This window comes from Zophobas morio, unplaced genomic scaffold (assembly GCF_036711695.1).
Source record: "Zophobas morio isolate AGI-343-1 ecotype UQ-CSIRO unplaced genomic scaffold, CSIRO_AGI_Zmor_V1 ptg000018l, whole genome shotgun sequence".
In the NCBI taxonomy this organism is placed as follows: domain Eukaryota; kingdom Metazoa; phylum Arthropoda; class Insecta; order Coleoptera; family Tenebrionidae; genus Zophobas; species Zophobas morio.
Window position 1 is genome coordinate 5460236 of NW_026972123.1, and position 17089 is coordinate 5477324.

The window sequence follows — 17089 nt, forward strand, 5'->3', positions numbered from 1 at the left end:
CAAAACCGAATGCTTTGAAGTCTTACTATTATTTTAAGGGTACGGTAAATCTCTATGGCCTGAGCGCGCTCTGCTGGTCTGTAGATCAAACAAGTTCTCAGGCGACGAGTTGTAGTGAAACAATGTCAACAAGAGCGGTTTTGCAAAATTAGCCTGTATGTCGCATCTATATTAATCTATGATTTAGTAGAATCAAGAAAATAAAACACAGTACATATTCAGGGTGTTATTGAAAGGTACGTAGGTACAAAAAAATTGACAGTTCTTCGCGAAGTCTAAGATGCCTGAAAAACTTAATTTGTGTTATCAAAATTATAAGGGGAAAATTAACCCCTATCCAACCTTTTTAGACGCTACTGAAGGATAAATAGGTAAAATTAATTTATTTTAAAAATAAGACACCCTTTTGTTGCTACAGAAACGAAAGATGACCTTTTCATCAGAGGCGTACAACGAATTTGGACATAAATTTTAAGAATTTTTATTTCTAAAAGGAGAACACTTTCATCTGAACTTTTTTTAAATTTTAGCACCCATACTTCGAGTCCAATTGCCGGTTTTATTTTGTACGTACCTTTCAATAACACGCTGTATAACAAATCATTTATTAAACCCTTAATCGTGCCTCAACTTCTTATCCGCCTTCGCCAGCCCCACATAATCCTCCAACTGCTTCACCCTCAGCTTGCACCACACCACATAATTCAACAACCCTACAATGTTGGCCGCATTCAGGGCCACCGCTTCTGGGTACAGCACCGTACTGCAGCCCAACCCTGAGGGCACATTCAAGCTCGACCAAACATCCCTCTCCACGCTGTCGCTCTTCACAGGGGGGCAGTTTATGACCGGTAGGGGCGAGTTCCCGGAAATCACGGGCCCCAAGCCGTTGCTCCGCCCGGCTACAGCAATGAAGCCTTCACTGAAAGAGACTTATAATATCTGACGATTTTAATAGTTTCCTCGGTGCCTTTGTGAGCAGACATCACTCGGAGTTCTGTATTGAGTCCCAACTTTTCGCACTGAGCTTGGATGTTGAGACAGTGCTCCTTATCGGAGGGTCAAGGTGGTCCAGTTGGTTTAAATGCCACCCATTCGAAGTTGCGTTTGACTGTGTCTAGGTCGGAGGCGGTCACTGTGGTGCGGTTGCGGTAGACTTGCTTGTCTACCATGAGGCGCTTGTCGCCGGAGGGCCACAAGCGCCAACTGTCTGAGTCGATGACGTCAGCTACCGGGAGTTCACCTGTTAAGTATTTATTAATTATGATGAGGTAGGTCATTGTCAGCGGTTTACTTACCGGAATTATCGACCCCGAATTCGATTTTCATATCTATGAGGGCGCAATTTCTGGAAGCCCAAACTTTTTCTAAAATTTCAAAAACGAGGATGGACGTCGTGGTCATGATGTCGACTTCCGTGGGACCTGGAATTACAATTACTTTTACGTTTTTCGAACTTTCATGACCCCTACAGTACGAAGAAATAGGCCTCCCGTTTCCGTCGTCTGTCTGTTCGAATTGTCAAATTTTGTATTTATATCACGAATATCATGTAGATGAAACGCTAGCCAAAATTCGTCTAATCATTCTCACCAATAATGTGATGACGTCACCTCAAAATTTTGCTGAGTAAATTCTACCCAAAATGTGGAAAATATGATGAGTTTTTACTTGATTTATCATTGCATTCATATTTTTTTAGTCATTTTCCATTTTACACTAAATCAAATAAGTCAGTGAAATGAAGATAGGAGGTGAACGGGGCTAAATTTAGCTTTTTTCTAGTTTTATGAGAACGCAGTAGCCCCGCCCACCTACCCCTTCTGCGTTCCAGTGACTACTCTTAATATTGTTCAGTCCTATCTTGGCAAGTTTTAGCACTAAAAAAATTAATGACGCCATGTCAAAATTTTACCGAATAACTCCTATTTTAAATAAGCAAAATATTATGAGTCTAATATTTACGTTATTTGTCACCTCTCTGTCTGTTTTGCAGCACAATTTATCTCTTATTACTTACCGGATGTCCAATAATCCCTGACCATAGGCATCTTCATCATTATCCGCACATTGGTGTGGAGGAACACTCTCCCAGTGTGGCTCTTCACTAACTACATCGTCTTCTTCGAAATATGAACCAGAACCAGGATAACACAATCCTAGCAAAAAAAGGAAATGCAACGAATGCCTACATCCAGCCACAATTTATTTTGTATCTCCCGGATTCTAAACGCCATGTGCATGCGGTTTTACGACAAACGTAATTTGTCACCTATCTGTCTGTTTTGCAGCAGAATTTATCTCTTATTACTTACCGGATGTCCAATGATCCCTGACTATTGGCATCTTCATCATTATCCGCACAATTGATGTGGAGGAACACACTGACAGTGTAGTTCTTCACTAACTATATCATCTTGGTCGAAATACGAACTTAAAATAGAATAACACAATACTAGCAAAAAAAGGAGATGCAACGAATGTCTACATGTTATCGCTCGTAGTGCTGATGCCTAACTACCAAGCGACACCGAATGCAGGGAAAAGAAAACTCATAAATGAGAAAATAAGTTGCTGGGTCCCAGTAGACTGAACGGTAATTAAAAGGCATTATTGTAAGTATTGTCTCTGAAGTAGGTACTTTATAATTTATAATTCTCTAGGAATACAGATAATCTTCTTCAAATGGCCAAACTTTCTATTTAACGGCGTTCTATGAATAGAAGCATTAGAAACTTCGTAAAATCTAAAATTAGGTATTATTGAAAAAGAAATCAGTGAACTGAGAACTTACCCTTCTCGAATTTACATTAAGGAAGTTTTGTTCAAAAAGTGCTTTAAAAAGTACGATTTAATGGAGGTTGCAGGCATCATTTTGAACACGTGACATCATTACCCGGTAGGGTTTAATTTGCGGCAAGACCTGCAATTAGCCCACCATATCCTGTGTCATTAGTTTCCACTCTTGGCGCCAAACTCCAGCCGGAAAGCTCAAAATAAAATTTAAGGAATTTTCAAATCAACCGTTCTCTTGTACTTTGTTGCTTTTCTAATAACATGTTCGGTACATATTGTTTTCATTTCCGATTTTTGCATTTAGGGGAAGATTGTATTGAAGCGCGATTATTTTAATGAATTGGAAACAAATAGAACAAAACGCTGATCAAGGGCTGCTTTAATTTTTTTTAGTTTATGTGCTGGAAAGAAAGTACTTAAGCGTGAAAATGTTATGTATTATTCTCAGACTAAACAATTGCAATTGATTTATATATAAACATTATGCAGGATTTAATAACACTTGCAATATTAATATTAACAATAATAATATTAATAATAATTTTCAAGTAAAAGCTTATAGAAGGTGGTTAATATGTTATCAAAAGTATTGAGTCTAAATTTTGTGTATTAATGCTCCAGGTTGACGTGGCCTGTACTGATTTTTCCAAGGCCTTCGACAAACTTAATCATGATATTTTGGTGGTTAAATGAACTAATTTTAGGTTTTCTGCTTCATTACTTAGGTACATTGTTAAAATCGTATTTATCCAATAGGACTCAGTGCGTTAAATATAATGGTCATGTGTCAGATAGTATTACCGTCTTGTCTGGAGTGCCTCGGGGTTCGGTTCTTGGACCTCTTTTGTTTGGGATTTATATAAATGATCGCAAAGAGTATTAGTTCAAACATTCTCATGTACGCGGACAATTTAAAAATTTTTAGAACTGTTTCCAGTATTAATGACTGCCGGATGTTACAAGATGATCTGCATAAATTTCTATGTTGGAGCAATTCTAACTTCCTCCCGGTAAATTTTGACAAATGCTTTATTATGTCATTTACTTACAAAATACCGAAAGCTTGTATCCCTATGATCTCAATAACACTATTTTGACTAGAGTTGATTTTTGATACTAAGATGTGGCAGTAGTTTTAGTGACTTTGATTGTTTGAAAATTTTATATTTTGCTTATGTGCGGTCTAAGCTTGAATATGCAAGTGTTGTTTGGTCTCCATTTTCTCGATTCATATAGACACATTGGAGAAGATTCAACGACGTTTTTTGAAGTACTTAGCTTTTAGGGCGGATGGTGTTTATCCACCAAGGGGTTCGTCCCATATTACTCTTTTAAATAAGTTTGGGTTTAGAGATTTACATTGTAGAGGGAATAGTAGATAGCTTGTGTTTTTGCTGACTGATTGATAAGTTGATAACACATTTCTTTGGTGAGGTGAGGAACTGCAGCGTATCGCTGCTCTCACCTGAATGTATTTATATACGTTGAGGATTGATTTAACACATTTCTTGAAGGAGAAAAGGTTTAGCTGTAGAACCTTTCAGTGTAATCCTCAACATATAACATAACAGAGGAGGAGTGTGTATGTATGCTTATCGTAAGATAACTTCAATTTACAAAATTTCAGTTATTGATGTTTCTATTGATGACAAGGAACTCTTTTTTTGAAGGTATCACGTGCTTGTTATTGGATGTATACACCTTCCGTCATCCTCAAACCTTGTTATTAATTCACTTTTCTAAATTAGTAAACAAGTCCCTCAAGGTTCCGTTCTGGGTCCTGTTTTGTTTCTGATATATTCCGCTTATAGAAGGTGGTTAATATTTTATCAAAAGTATTGAGTCTGAATTTTTTGGATCATTTGGAAACCCAAAAATATATTACCTATACTTTTATAAAAAGTTAACCTGGTAATGTTCAAATAAGTTTTTGGTTTGAAGCATATGGTGAAAATAAAAGCAGTTTGAAGTTTGAAGTTTTTTTACTGATTTCTCTATGTCCAATTACTTATTAATGTAACAAAATTTCATTACCGTAAAATGGGCTGTCGTCACCTTCACCAAAATAAGGCACTTCATGATATTCACATTCACAAAAAACGCCGTAACATATAACATAAGAAAGTCATTGCAAGGACATTTGTGCGCCAGTGGGCAACAAAAAATTCCGCTAAACAATTTTCTTCAAATATTTGAGTAGCTCTGGCTATGTATTTTGATATGTATATATCCATACAAACACCAGCAATTGTAATAGTTTTATCATCTACTCCCCAATCCAAAAGCAAAAAATAACAATTTATTGCAACGATCAACTAAATTTTCAAACTCAGGAAATATTTCTGTAGAAAAAAGAAATGTTCCGGTTATAAATGTATATATTAAAACAATGTTACATATTTATACCTATCAAAATGCTCTATAGATCTAGAATACACTTTAATCATCCCACTTCTGCACTGTTTGCATGTTCATTATATACTCGTCAATCTTCTTAGCACACGTTTCGTTCCAAGGATTCTCCCAAAAATTTATAGATTCAACATTTGTGAAAATCGTCTTCAAATCTCCGTCAATACAATTTAACTTATTTCCACTGAGATCCAAACTACCAACACTAACATTGACCAACAAATCTGGGTTCCACTCATCAATCTCATTATCAGACAAATCTAAATAATCTACGCGCTCTAACTTATCAAATGCTTTAACTGAAATCTTCTTAATTTCGTTCCCGTGAAAACTAATGCTCTCCACACGAGGATAATTCTTGAACGCTTCATCTGGAATCTGAGTTATCACATTATAACTGACCGAAATTTCAACAACCGATTTTGCCCCACTTAGCCAATTATTGTCCCACTGGGTTAGATTATTGGAGCCAATGTGTAATTCAATAAGAGCTGACATGTCATCAAAAGCTTTACTGGCAATTTGAGTGATCTTGTTTTGGTTGAGATTCAAATAGATGAGTTTGGTGTTGTTGAAAACACCTTCTGGGATTTCTTCCAACTCGTTATACGCAAGAGTAAAAAGCTGCAACTTTGGCAGGTTTTTCAAATCACCAGGTCGCAGAAGCTTGATTGCGTTGTTGTTCAAATCGAGTGCTATTAAGTCTTGCATATCAAAAGCTTCCGGATCGATTTCCTCAAAGTTATTATCGAACATAAACAATCGTGTTAATGCAATTGATGACAGAGCTTTTGGTGCGATGGTGTGAAGAAGATTACGACTCAAACTTATGCTTTGAAGGGTGGCTTTTTCAAAGACACCGTTTGGAATTTCGGTGAGTTTGTTGTTATCAAGTGACACGTGCTGGGCGTGGAAATTCTTGAAGGCTCCGGGTTGTAGAGTGATGATTGAGTTGGATGCCAAATTTATATGAGTTACATTTAGATCTGTAAAAGTGTTCGTTTGGATTTCTGTCAAGTTATTCCAAGTCAGAACGAGAGTTTTCAAACGGGGTAAATTACCAAAAGCTCCCGGTTTGATTTCTTTCAAACCTACGTCAGTCAGGTTGAGAGTGTTCAGATTTGGTATATCGTAAACTGATTTTTCGTACAAGGTGGGAACGTTACCAGTGATTTCCACCGACACTTCTTCTTCATTAGGAATTATTTTCTTGAGATTGCTAAATGTAGCTACCGTTATTTCTACTTTGTCGTCAAGAAGCCACAGAACTGTCACATTTTCAAAAGTGGTTTTTTCGGTCTTACTAAGTTTAAGAAGCAAAATGTGGAGGAGTAGGTGTATTAGTGAAGAACGCATCTTGATAACTGGAGTTGTTTATGTAGAACGTCGTATTTATGAGATAAACAGAAATTATTTGTTGGTTTCTTTATTAGGTATCAAAGAAATTCTTCTTAAAAGTGTGTGTCATGCACGAGGTAATTTTAATTTTATTCAAATGTCTTGTAAACATCAACACAACACTTCAATGAATCATCTCACTTTTCTATTACCTTATAAACATGAAGTTCAACGTAAACAACTTCAGTATTCAAGATGCGTTCTTCACTAGTACACCTACTAGTGTGTATTTTTCTTTTTAAAGTTAGTAACAGTGAACAAATTACTTTCAAAAATGTGACAGTTCGGTGGCATCATTTTGACAAAGTAGACGAAACGGTAGCTACTTTTGACAACCTTAAGAAAATAATTTCTAATGAAAAAAAATTATACGTGACGATCTATGGTAGGGACATATTAGCAGCAAATATAGCTAGATTTGAGAAGATTGACAAAATCGTTCCTGACGAAGAAGACGAGGTGACAATCATTGGAAATGTTCCCATCTTGTACGAAAAATCGGTTTTCGATATACCACATTTGCACAGCCTGGACATCAATGATGTGGGCTTGGAAGAAATCAAACCGGGAGCTTTTGGAAATTTACCACTTTTAAAATCGCTTGGTCTAAGCAACAATAATTTAACAGAAATTAAAACTGATACTTTTGTCGATCTAAATGTATCTTACATAGATTTGGGCTTCAATTCAATTATCCTTCTACAACCAGGAGCTTTCAAAAATTTAAACTGTGATATCTTGTTACTCAATGAGAACAAACTCACTGAATTTCCAAAAGATGTTTTTAAAAATGTTACTCTTCGAAGCTTAGATTTGGCTCATAATCTTCTCCACACCATTGCACCAAAAGCACTATCAACAATTGCATTGCGTGGATTGATTTTGTACGGTAATAAATTGGACGAAATAGATCCGGAAGTGTATGATATTCAAGAGTTAAAGTTCCTTAGTTTAAATGTCAATTTAGTCAAGCTTCTGCGACCTGGTGATTTGAGAAACTTACCAGAGTTAGAGGGACTCAGTCTTCAGAAAAACGAGTTGAAAGAAATCCCAGAAGGTGTTTTCAACAACACCAAACTCATCTACTTGAATCTCAACCAAAACAAGATCACGCAAATTGCCAGTAAAGCTTTTGATGACATGTCAGCTCTTAGTAGGTTGTCCATCCAGGACAATAATCTGACCCAGTGGGATAATAATTGGTTGAAAGGGGCGAAATCACTTGCTGACATTGTAGTGAGTTATAATCAGATAACGGAGATTCCAGACCAAGCGTTCAAAAATTATCCTAGTGTGGAGATAATTAGTTTTCAGGGAAATAAAATTAGAAATATTGCTGCTAAAGCATTTGATAAGTTAGAGCACGTTATTTCTTTAAATTTAGCTTTTAATGAGATTGATAACTGGAATCCAGATCTGGTGGTTAATGTTTATATTGGTACTTTGGATCTCACTGGAAATAAGTTACAATGTGTTGAAGGAGATTTGGAGACAGTTTTTGGAAAAGTTGTAGATATACATTTGCGAGATAATCCTTGGAATCAAGGGTGTGTCACGAAGATTGACAAATTTATAAAGAATCATCCACCATACCTCGATTTCGAATAATAAGATGTAACATTGTTTTAATATGCATAAGATAAATGTATTTAAATAAAAAATTTCATTGCTCGCCTATCACTGTCGAAAGATAACTAGAGCATCCCCCATAAACCACCCCTCCCGGACTCCCTCTACTGTATTGCTGCGTTGTTACACCCTCACTTTTCACCTCACTCTGCGTACCAGATTTCTTGCTATTTTTATGTGTCTTCACATGTTTTGCCAAATGATCTGATCTCATATCGTACACGCAAAACGTTTTTCCCCTGTGTGTGTCCGGAAGCGCCTTTGTAACTCATCCGATGTGGTAAACCTTTTCCCAGGACCCTGGTAATAGGTCAGAAGTATCCAACTATAGGTCTATAACAATCCTCTCGAATTTCTCAAAAGTTTTTGAGTACGTGATTCAAACTCAATTATCTTTTGATTTTAAAAATTTCATATCCAGCAGCCAACATGGCTTCTGTAGGGGTCGTTCGACCTTAACTAATCTAACTATGACCCAGACAATATCTCATGTATTGGATCAAAGAGGACAAACTGACATCATATATACTGACATGACTTTAGCTCTTATCTTTATAACAGGAAACAACTTGTTTGTATAAATGGTCATATATTCGATCCTTATATTGCTGTTTCTGGGGTGCCCCAAGATTCACACTTGGGTCCTTTACTATTTAATGTTTATGTGAATGATATTGTACAGGTATTGGGATGTGACTCACTTATGTATGTTGATGATCTGAAGATCTTTAACGTAATTAATTCTTGGGACGATTGTTACATGTTACAGAACTCTTTAGAAAATCTATATCAGAGGTGTGTAAGTAATATTTTTTAATTATTTTTTAGTTTTTATCCGTTTTGTCAATGTATAAATGTTTAATGTATTTGAATAATTTTGAAATTTTGTTTGGGTTTTGATTTGATTTTTTAATTTTTTGTTTATTGTTTGTATCTACATTTTGTAATTAGACATTCTTTAAGTTGAGTTTGGTTCATATTATAGGTATATTTTTTTGTATATATACATAAATAGGATAACTTCTACTACATGCTATAGATACTACGTGTTTCAAAATGATTTTCATCTAGTCGCCTACGGTTGCAGATTTTCATCAAGGGAAAGATAGGGGTTGAAGCGATTTCAAAGATTTATTTATTTATCATTCTAACGGTTTTAAAATATAAATAAATCCAGTAAGAAATTATTCTGGTACAAGTTAGGTCAAGAAAAACGTAATCTTATCATCACACTCCGTGACCTTGTTTATCTTCATTCACTAAAATTTTTCATGTGTGCAGAAACGTCAAAAATAATGCAAATTTTGCAAATTCATGCATAATTAAGGTCTACACACGAACATACTTTTATCAGTATGACGAAATTTAGCATCCAATTATGTTGTATCTAAAATATTTAATTTTGATTTTATTTATCAAGAGCAAAACAATTTCCACCGAGAACTTGATTGGTAAGAACACTGTTACCACAAATATTATAAACTTCGTGTTATATACCTATAGTTAATCGTCCAAATTTAGAAATACTGGCAGCTCTTTTTTGGAGACATTATGTCAAAATGTCAAAAAGCAGTTTTACATTTTAGTTAGGTACTTACATTTTTAAAACGTCATTTAGGACTTTTGCTTTCTAATATTTTATGTTAAAAGTATATGACATTTGGAATCAGAGATACCAACCGTGATCATCACAGTTGAGTAATGAGATCGGGGCGGGTATGGGTAATAGGTCAGAAGTATCCAACTAATCTTTGGCTTTATTTTTTTTAATATACATAGTAGGTATTCTTTGAACAACACGATACTCAAAAGCATCTTTTTAATTTCTCTTATAGAAATACGGAATTTGCAGTTAAACTCCGCCCACTTGGCTCACGATGAATAAAAAAATCATTACAATTGAGCTAGGGTGGGTGGGCGGGGCTACATTTTCTTTTTTTTTCTTAATATGTGTAGACTTATTTGGGCAACAAGAAACTTAAAACATGGTTAAAATGGTACATTTTTGCAAGGAAATATGGATTTTGTAATTATGGAGCGAAGCCTAAATGCACAACCGATATTTCCTTATATAAATTTTCCATTTTAAACATGTTTTAAGTTTCACGTTCTGAAAAAAGTCTACAGATATTAAAACCGAAAAGCAAAATATAAGCCCGCCCACCCACCCTGTCTCAATTGTGATGATTTTTTTATTCGCCGTGAACCAAGGAGGGCGGAGCTTATTAACTGCAAAATACTTATTTCTTTACAAGAAATTATGTACATTAAGAAAAAAGGCAAAATATAATGTATAAAATGATAAATTCTTGTAAACAAATATGGATCTTGCAATTAAACCCTGCCCCTCGATCTGACAACAAATAAAAAATTCATCACAATTGAGAATTGAGATCGGGACGGGTATGGGTGGGGCCTAATATTTGGCTTTATTTTTCTTAATGTACATCGTAGGTATGCTTTGAACAACACAATAGTCAAAAGCATATTTTTAACTTATCATAGAGAAATGCGGATTTTGCAGTTAAACTCCGCCCTCTTGGCTCGTGATGAATAAAAAAATCAAATCATCACAATTGAGATAGGGCGGGTGGGCCGGGCTTATATTTGGCCTTTTTTTTTTCTTAATATACGTATGGAGCGGAGCCTAATTGCAAAATCGATATTTCCTTATATAAATTTTCCATTTTAAACATGTTGTAAGTTTCAGTTCTGAAAAAAGTCTACAGATATTAAAACCGAAAGGCAAAATGTAAGCCCACCCGCCCACCCTGTCTCAATTGTGATGATTTTTTTTATTCGCCGTGAACCAGGAGGGCGGAGCTTATTAACTGCAAAAAACTATTTTCGTTACAAGAAATTAAAAACATGTTTTTGAGTATCGCGTTGTTTCTAAAAATACTATGAACATTAAGAAAAAAAGGGCCAAATATAAACCCCGCCCACCCACCCCATCCCTATTGTGATGATTTTTTTATTCTTAGAAACTTGAAACACGTTAAAAATGGTAAATATGGATTTTGCAATTAGGCTCTGCCCTTACGTCGGCCAACGAATGAAAACTCCATTACTATTTAGATCAGGGCAAGTATGGGTGGGCTTAATCTATATAATTATATAATTTAATTTAATTAATTTAATTTAATATACCTACCTAATATTCTCAAAAACATGTCTCACATGGTTGCTTCTTGTGGAGAAATAATAAGGGATTTTGCAATTAAATTCCGCTCTCTTGGCTCTCGGCGATAAAAAAAAATCATCACAATTGAGACAGGGTGGGTGGGCGGGGCTTATATCTTTTTTCTTAAACATAGTCGTCTTTTCGGAACAACAAACTCAAAACATGTTTAAAATGATCAATTTTTGTAATCAAATATGGATCTTGCAATTAAACCCTGCCCCTCGATCTGACAACAAATGAAAAATTCATCTCAAATTGATATCCGGACGGGTATGGGTGTGGCCTAATCGTTGGCTTTATTTTTTTCTTAATATATACGTAGTACCTATTCTTGAACAACACGATACTCAAAAGCATGTTTTTAATTTCTGATAACGAAATACGGATTTTGCAGTTAAACTCCGCCCTCTTGGCTCACGACGAATAAAAAAAATCATCACAATTGCGATAGGGTGGGTGGGCGGGGCTACATTTTCCTTTTGTCTTAAAACAACTGTAACGGGACTTTCAACGTCAACAAGTTTATAAATCCCACTTAAGTACTGTATGTTATAGCGAACAGCTGTACCCTGAGACCAACCGAAGAAACAGAAGTAATTTGCAAACCTAAGGACGACTGTCCCTGGGCTCTAAAATTCATACAAAAAAATGGGTACTTTCCATGGACGTGTGGTAACGAAAACTCGCTGGTGTGTTGTCGTGTTAGAAAAAGTGGCATAATAAGCAAAAAAAGTATGTTTTCGGTTTACAAAAATATATTGTTTATATTCAATCTAAATTCACTTTTAGTGTGCGCAAAGTATGCTTCTTTGGCTTACGAAGAAATGGATTCTCCGACGATGTTGGCCCATTCTTCACCTATCAAGGTGTTCAAATGTGGCCAAGGCAACGCTGGGCTCATCATTGGTGGAAAAGTGACAGAAAACCATGAGTTTCCGCATATGGTACCTAACAGCTAAAATTTTTAAAAACATAATATATTGTAATGGTGTTAAATGCAGGTACTTATCGGTTTTGTACAGAACGGTAGTTGTAGTATTACTTGGGAGTGTGGAGGTACTATATTGAGCGAATACTATATTCTGACTGCAGCTCACTGCCTAAATCATACAGAAAAGTAAGTACGGATTTTTAATTCGAATGAATAACTGGTGTGTTTTTTTTTGTAGGGGATTGGCCACATACATTAAAACAGGCATTACGCACCGAAGAGACAAAAATTACGCTAGGTATACCATAGCCCAGCGAATCCCGCACCCAAAATACCAAAAAAATTCTTACTACCATGACATCGCGCTCTTGAAGTTGGACGAACCCATTCAGCTCGGTCCTCACGTAAAACCTGCTTGTCTTTACACCGCTAAACACATACCAGTCAATAGAGGTATCGTTACTGGCTGGGGTTGCACAAGAACACTAGACAACAAATTCATACCAAGTGACAATTTATTGAAACTGAAGCTCGAAATTTTCAACCACACTTTCTGCAATAGATCTTACAAGCCCTATTTTAATCGTCATTTTAAGGAAGGAATTTACCAAGATACTCAGTTTTGCGCTGGTCCTTCGGACTGGACGGAGGAAAAAGATGCGTGTCCGGTATATATAGACAAAAATGGATTTATTTTATATGATAATGGTATTTATTGGAAATGTTTTAGGGCGACTCTGGTGGTCCTATGCAGATTTTTCACCCAGGTGACGACGTGGAATGTATGTATGATATTATCGGAGTTGTGTCATTTGGAAAAGCATGTCCCAGCAGTTCTGGGATTTATGTGAATGTGTCTGCTTACATTGGTTGGATAGAAAATATTGTTTGGCCATAAACACATACGTAATAATAATATCCCCTCGTAACTAATAAAAATTAAATTATGCAACCAAATATACACTGTATATTATTCCATTTCTTTGTTTCATTCTCCCATTCCGAAACAAAATTGACAGATTGCATCAAAATATCGACGAAATTTGTCCATAATATGCACAGTGATGGCGGTTGTTTTTTTAATTGTGGCAAATATACATAATAAAACACCAAGTAATGATAACAGCAGCAACAGCTGATCGATTTGTGTGAAGGTAAACATTCACAAACGCATAGATAATTAACTGATAAAATATAAAAACAGTGGCACAGACAACAACACAACCTACCACATTCTCAAGTGTACATCTACCTGATAGAATATCTATATTTCGGTCTGTCACTTATCCACCATATTCGATACTGAAAATGAAAATTCACAGCGCCACCTATAGTTGTTTCGTCATTGATAGGTGAATGCTCTAGGGTATTATTTGGTCAATAACGTACCTAAAATTCGGGTCATTATAGACCAATAACAAACTGATAAGTGATAAGACATAAATAACTATAATTGAAATCAGTAATTAAAAATTACAGGTTTATGGACGCGATCGTAGAAGGCGTCGTGAAGTAACTGACAGTAAGTAGAACAAGATGGCAGATAAAATTCCTGGGGAAACTGTTGAAAAAGCAAATGCTATTTTGTTACCGACAAAATCCAAAGAGAGTTATGATAAAGAATACAGTAAATTTCAATCATGGTTGCAAACCAACAATGTTGAAACAATTAATGAAACTGTGTTGCTGGAATATTTTGAAGAAATGGTAATCACACACATTTGCTTATTGTTTAATGTAGTGTAAATTGTCGTTTACAGTCCGAAGTATTTTCCCCAAGCTCATTATGGACAAAGTATTCAATGCTTAAGAAAACTCTCCTGGTTAACAAGAATATTGATTTGAGTAGTTACCATAAATTGTGTGAACACTTGAAAGAACAAATTAAAGGATACGAGTCAAAAAAGTCCAAAGTTTTATCCAGTGAGCAGGTTTTAAAATTCCTAAAAGATGCTCCTAACAAAGCATTTTTGGCAGTCAAGGTGGCTGTGTTGTTTGGCGTGTTTGGGAGATGCAGAAGGCAAGAGTTGGTGAACATATTGGTAGATAATGTAGATGATAGAGGGTCAGTCATTGTTGTCACAATACCCGCAACAAAAACTGATAAGAGGCGCATTTTTACAATTATTGACGAAAACGAAATGAACAGCATCGATCTGATTAGACAATATATGTCGCTACGACCACAATGCGAGTTAAAAAGATTTTTTCTAAATTACCGAGACGGTCGTTGTACCGCGCAGCCGATTGGAAAAAATACGTTTGGAAAGATTCCTTGCACCATTGCCAAGTACTTTGGCTTAAAAGATGCTGAAAAATATACAGGACACGGGTTGCGCCGAACCTCGGCAACGTTGCTGGCGGATTCAGGGGCTAGTATGACCACCCGGAAACGAAAAATTACAGACGTAGAGGACAATTTGGAGGACAGTATGTGTTCCAAAAACAAAATTTCAAACGGCGATGGTTGTGAACCATTCGACGAAAAGCCGTCTATATCTACTAGTGACATGCCTTCCACTGACGATGTTTCTGTAACCGATTCTGATGATAAAATCATGTTGGCTACTTTGACATCGAGTTGTGAAATATTCGATGAAAAGCCGTCTGTATCTACTGGTGATCAGTTGATCTATGATGTTTCCATAACTGATTCTGAAGATAAAATCGTGTTTGCTGGTGATCCTTCGACGTCCAGTTGTGAACCATTCGATGAAGTACCGTCTACATCTTCTACTGGTGAAGTGATCAACATGCCTTCCAGCTATGAAGTTTCTGTAACCAGTCCTGAGGCTAATAGTGGAGTGGCAAATGCAAAAATTGCGTCATCAAGCTTTACTGCTGGTAATATCACATTTACGGGACCATTCAACAACTGCACTTTTGTTGTGAATGAAAAAAAAGTTGGTACAAGTCTACCCTTAAAGTACGAATAAAGATTATTTAATTAACAACTGTTTAATTACACAATACTGCATAACACAACCCTCATTCCATTTTCCATTTCCTACCTACTATTTTTCACAAGCATTGACAAGAGTGGATCGTATAGCATGTCGTATATACTTTCATACAGCCAAAATTTTATTGGTCCGGGACCACATCAACATGTCTTCCGGTATAGCTACCCACTCCTCGGACACCGTCTTCGTATTCCTCAATCCTCAATAGCAACATCTTGGGTACAATCAGCAACTACAAACACTTGATACGCACCTTCCGGACCCTTCGACGCTCCGAGATCATCTCCGGCTACGTCTCCATCTACCCCAACTACCTCCACCGTTGCCGTCTACATCTACTACATCTACTACATCAGTTCAGACGGAGGCTGCTTAATATACATTTGAAAGAGGTATTCTTGATATGGGGGATGTAGGTACGATCGGCTACAACCAGAAAAACCGCATGGACACCCTCCTCTACAGCTTGGTGTATCCGCAAGCTCCCATGGTCAAGACCAAATCCATCGAACTGACCAACTTCGACAAGCTCCCGGCCGGCCAGAACGCCACCATCGCTGTCATGAGCTACAGCGGCTACGACATCGAAGACGCCCTCATCATCAACAAAGCGTCGATCGACAGAGGCTTCGGTCGCGTTTGGTGTACAAGAACTCCAAGTGCATGATGAAGCGCTACGCCAACCAGACTTTTGACCGCATCCAGGGTCCGCTCATCGACAGTACGACCGGTGCGTCGATGTGGAAGCACGGAGTCCTAGACGCTGACGGAATCGTGGCACCAGGAGAACTAGTCGAAAATAAACAAGTCCTAGTGAACAAATCAGTCCCCACGGTTTCTTCTGTCCCAGGGAGTCAGTCGACGTCCGTGGAGTACAAAGACACACCGATTTGTTATAGGAACAACGAACCCAGCTATATAGAGCAGGTTCTAGTGAGCAATAATGAAGAGGACACTACGATTATCAAGATTTTGTTGAGGCAGACGCGAAGATCCGAAATTGGGGACAAGTTTAGTTCGAGGCATGTGCAGAAAGGGGTTGTAGGGTTGGTGGTGGACCAGGAGGATTTGCCTTTCAATGAATACGGGATTTGTTCTGTTATTATAATAAACCCTCATGGATATCCGTCTAGAATGACGGTAGGAAAGTTGATTGAGTTGCTTTCCGGGAAAGCAGGCGTGGTGGAAGGTAAGTTCCACTATGGGACGGCTTTTGGTGGGTCGAAGGTGGAAGATGTCTGTGAGGAGTTGGCCAAAAACGGGATTAACTATCAAGGGAAGGATTTTTTCTATTCGGGGATTACGGGCGAGCCCCTGGAAGCCTACATCTACTCAGGGCCTGTCTACTACCAGAAGCTGAAACATATGGTTCAGGATAAAATTCACGCCCGGTATGTTCTGGTTATAGTTGTGTCTGCACAGTGTGATTGTTTTTGTATAGAGGGAGAGGTCCAAGAGCTGTTTTGACGCGGCAACCCACTGAAGGAAGAAGTAGAGATGGAGGGCTTCAGCTTGGCGAGATGGAGCGGGACTGTTTTATAGGTTATGGCGCAAGGTATGTGACTGACGAACTTTCCAATTTTTACAAAGCAACTTAATTTTTTTTTATAGTATGATGCTGGTGGAGCGACTGATGGTTTCGAATGACCAGTGTTCAGCCAAAGTGTCCAGTATTAATATGCCTTACACTTGCAAACTACCCTTGACGGAACTACAAGCCATGAACATCACGGCGAGGCTAACTCTTAATCATTACTGTGAATGAATTGTGATTTT

General features: G+C 37.1%; 5 protein-coding genes and 1 pseudogene across 8 annotated transcripts; 4 read left to right on the forward strand and 2 right to left on the reverse strand.

Annotated features, from left to right (window-relative positions):
* Positions 1-615: 615 nt before the first annotated feature.
* Positions 616-2479, reverse strand: LOC135130985 (bifunctional phosphoribosylaminoimidazole carboxylase/phosphoribosylaminoimidazole succinocarboxamide synthetase-like; annotated as a pseudogene).
* A 2714-nt stretch (positions 2480-5193) lies between these two features.
* Positions 5194-6656, reverse strand: LOC135131106 (leucine-rich repeats and immunoglobulin-like domains protein 2). The gene has a single exon (XM_064058658.1). The coding sequence runs from the start codon at positions 6562-6564 to the stop codon at positions 5236-5238; it is 1329 nt and encodes a 442-aa protein (XP_063914728.1). The 5' UTR covers positions 6565-6656; the 3' UTR covers positions 5194-5235.
* A 111-nt stretch (positions 6657-6767) lies between these two features.
* Positions 6768-8214, forward strand: LOC135130986 (leucine-rich repeats and immunoglobulin-like domains protein 1). The gene is made up of 2 exons (XM_064058478.1): positions 6768-6828; positions 6890-8214. The coding sequence occupies exons 1-2, from the start codon at positions 6768-6770 to the stop codon at positions 8212-8214; spliced, it is 1386 nt and encodes a 461-aa protein (XP_063914548.1).
* A 1341-nt stretch (positions 8215-9555) lies between these two features.
* Positions 9556-13320, forward strand: LOC135131107 (clotting factor G beta subunit-like). Its single transcript, XM_064058659.1, has 6 exons — positions 9556-9686; positions 11975-12151; positions 12209-12363; positions 12421-12536; positions 12589-13018; positions 13081-13320. Exons 1-6 carry the CDS (start codon positions 9614-9616, stop codon positions 13246-13248), a joined length of 1119 nt encoding a protein of 372 aa, XP_063914729.1. The 5' UTR covers positions 9556-9613; the 3' UTR covers positions 13249-13320.
* Positions 13321-13403: 83 nt separating this feature from the next.
* Positions 13404-15304, forward strand: LOC135131105 (uncharacterized). Of its 4 annotated transcripts, none has more exons than XM_064058656.1 (3): positions 13404-13504; positions 13830-14057; positions 14111-15304. In XM_064058656.1, exons 2-3 carry the CDS (start codon positions 13887-13889, stop codon positions 15284-15286), a joined length of 1347 nt encoding a protein of 448 aa, XP_063914726.1. In that variant the 5' UTR covers positions 13404-13504; positions 13830-13886; the 3' UTR covers positions 15287-15304. The 4 variants fall into 4 exon arrangements, with proteins under 4 accessions (XP_063914726.1, XP_063914727.1, XP_063914725.1 ...); XM_064058657.1 differs by lacking the exon at positions 13404-13504 and adding an exon at positions 13668-13702; XM_064058655.1 differs by lacking the exon at positions 13404-13504 and adding an exon at positions 13674-13779.
* A 553-nt stretch (positions 15305-15857) lies between these two features.
* Positions 15858-17078, forward strand: LOC135131109 (DNA-directed RNA polymerase III subunit RPC2-like). Its single transcript, XM_064058660.1, has 3 exons — positions 15858-16704; positions 16755-16868; positions 16925-17078. The coding sequence occupies exons 1-3, from the start codon at positions 15977-15979 to the stop codon at positions 17076-17078; spliced, it is 996 nt and encodes a 331-aa protein (XP_063914730.1). The 5' UTR covers positions 15858-15976.
* Positions 17079-17089: the final 11 nt, after the last annotated feature.

Excerpts from the sequence above, each read along its gene's own strand:
- LOC135131105 (XM_064058656.1), top strand. The coding sequence starts at position 13,887 with ATGGCAGATAAAATTCCTGGGGAAACTGTTGAAAAAGCAAATGCTATT. Across the intron at positions 14,058-14,110 it reads TGGAATATTTTGAAGAAATG|TCCGAAGTATTTTCCCCAAG; the intron begins GTAATCACACAC and ends TGTCGTTTACAG.
- LOC135131106 (XM_064058658.1), bottom strand. The coding sequence starts at position 6,564 with ATGCGTTCTTCACTAATACACCTACTCCTCCACATTTTGCTTCTTAAA.
- LOC135131107 (XM_064058659.1), top strand. The coding sequence starts at position 9,614 with ATGTTGTATCTAAAATATTTAATTTTGATTTTATTTATCAAGAGCAAA. Across the intron at positions 12,152-12,208 it reads TGGCATAATAAGCAAAAAAA|TGTGCGCAAAGTATGCTTCT; the intron begins GTATGTTTTCGG and ends ATTCACTTTTAG. Across the intron at positions 12,364-12,420 it reads ACCATGAGTTTCCGCATATG|GTACTTATCGGTTTTGTACA; the intron begins GTACCTAACAGC and ends TGTTAAATGCAG.
- LOC135131109 (XM_064058660.1), top strand. The coding sequence starts at position 15,977 with ATGATGAAGCGCTACGCCAACCAGACTTTTGACCGCATCCAGGGTCCG. Across the intron at positions 16,705-16,754 it reads CAGGATAAAATTCACGCCCG|AGGGAGAGGTCCAAGAGCTG; the intron begins GTATGTTCTGGT and ends GTTTTTGTATAG. Across the intron at positions 16,869-16,924 it reads TTTATAGGTTATGGCGCAAG|TATGATGCTGGTGGAGCGAC; the intron begins GTATGTGACTGA and ends TTTTTTTTATAG.
- LOC135130986 (XM_064058478.1), top strand. The coding sequence starts at position 6,768 with ATGAAGTTCAACGTAAACAACTTCAGTATTCAAGATGCGTTCTTCACT. Across the intron at positions 6,829-6,889 it reads CTTCACTAGTACACCTACTA|TTCGGTGGCATCATTTTGAC; the intron begins GTGTGTATTTTT and ends AAAATGTGACAG.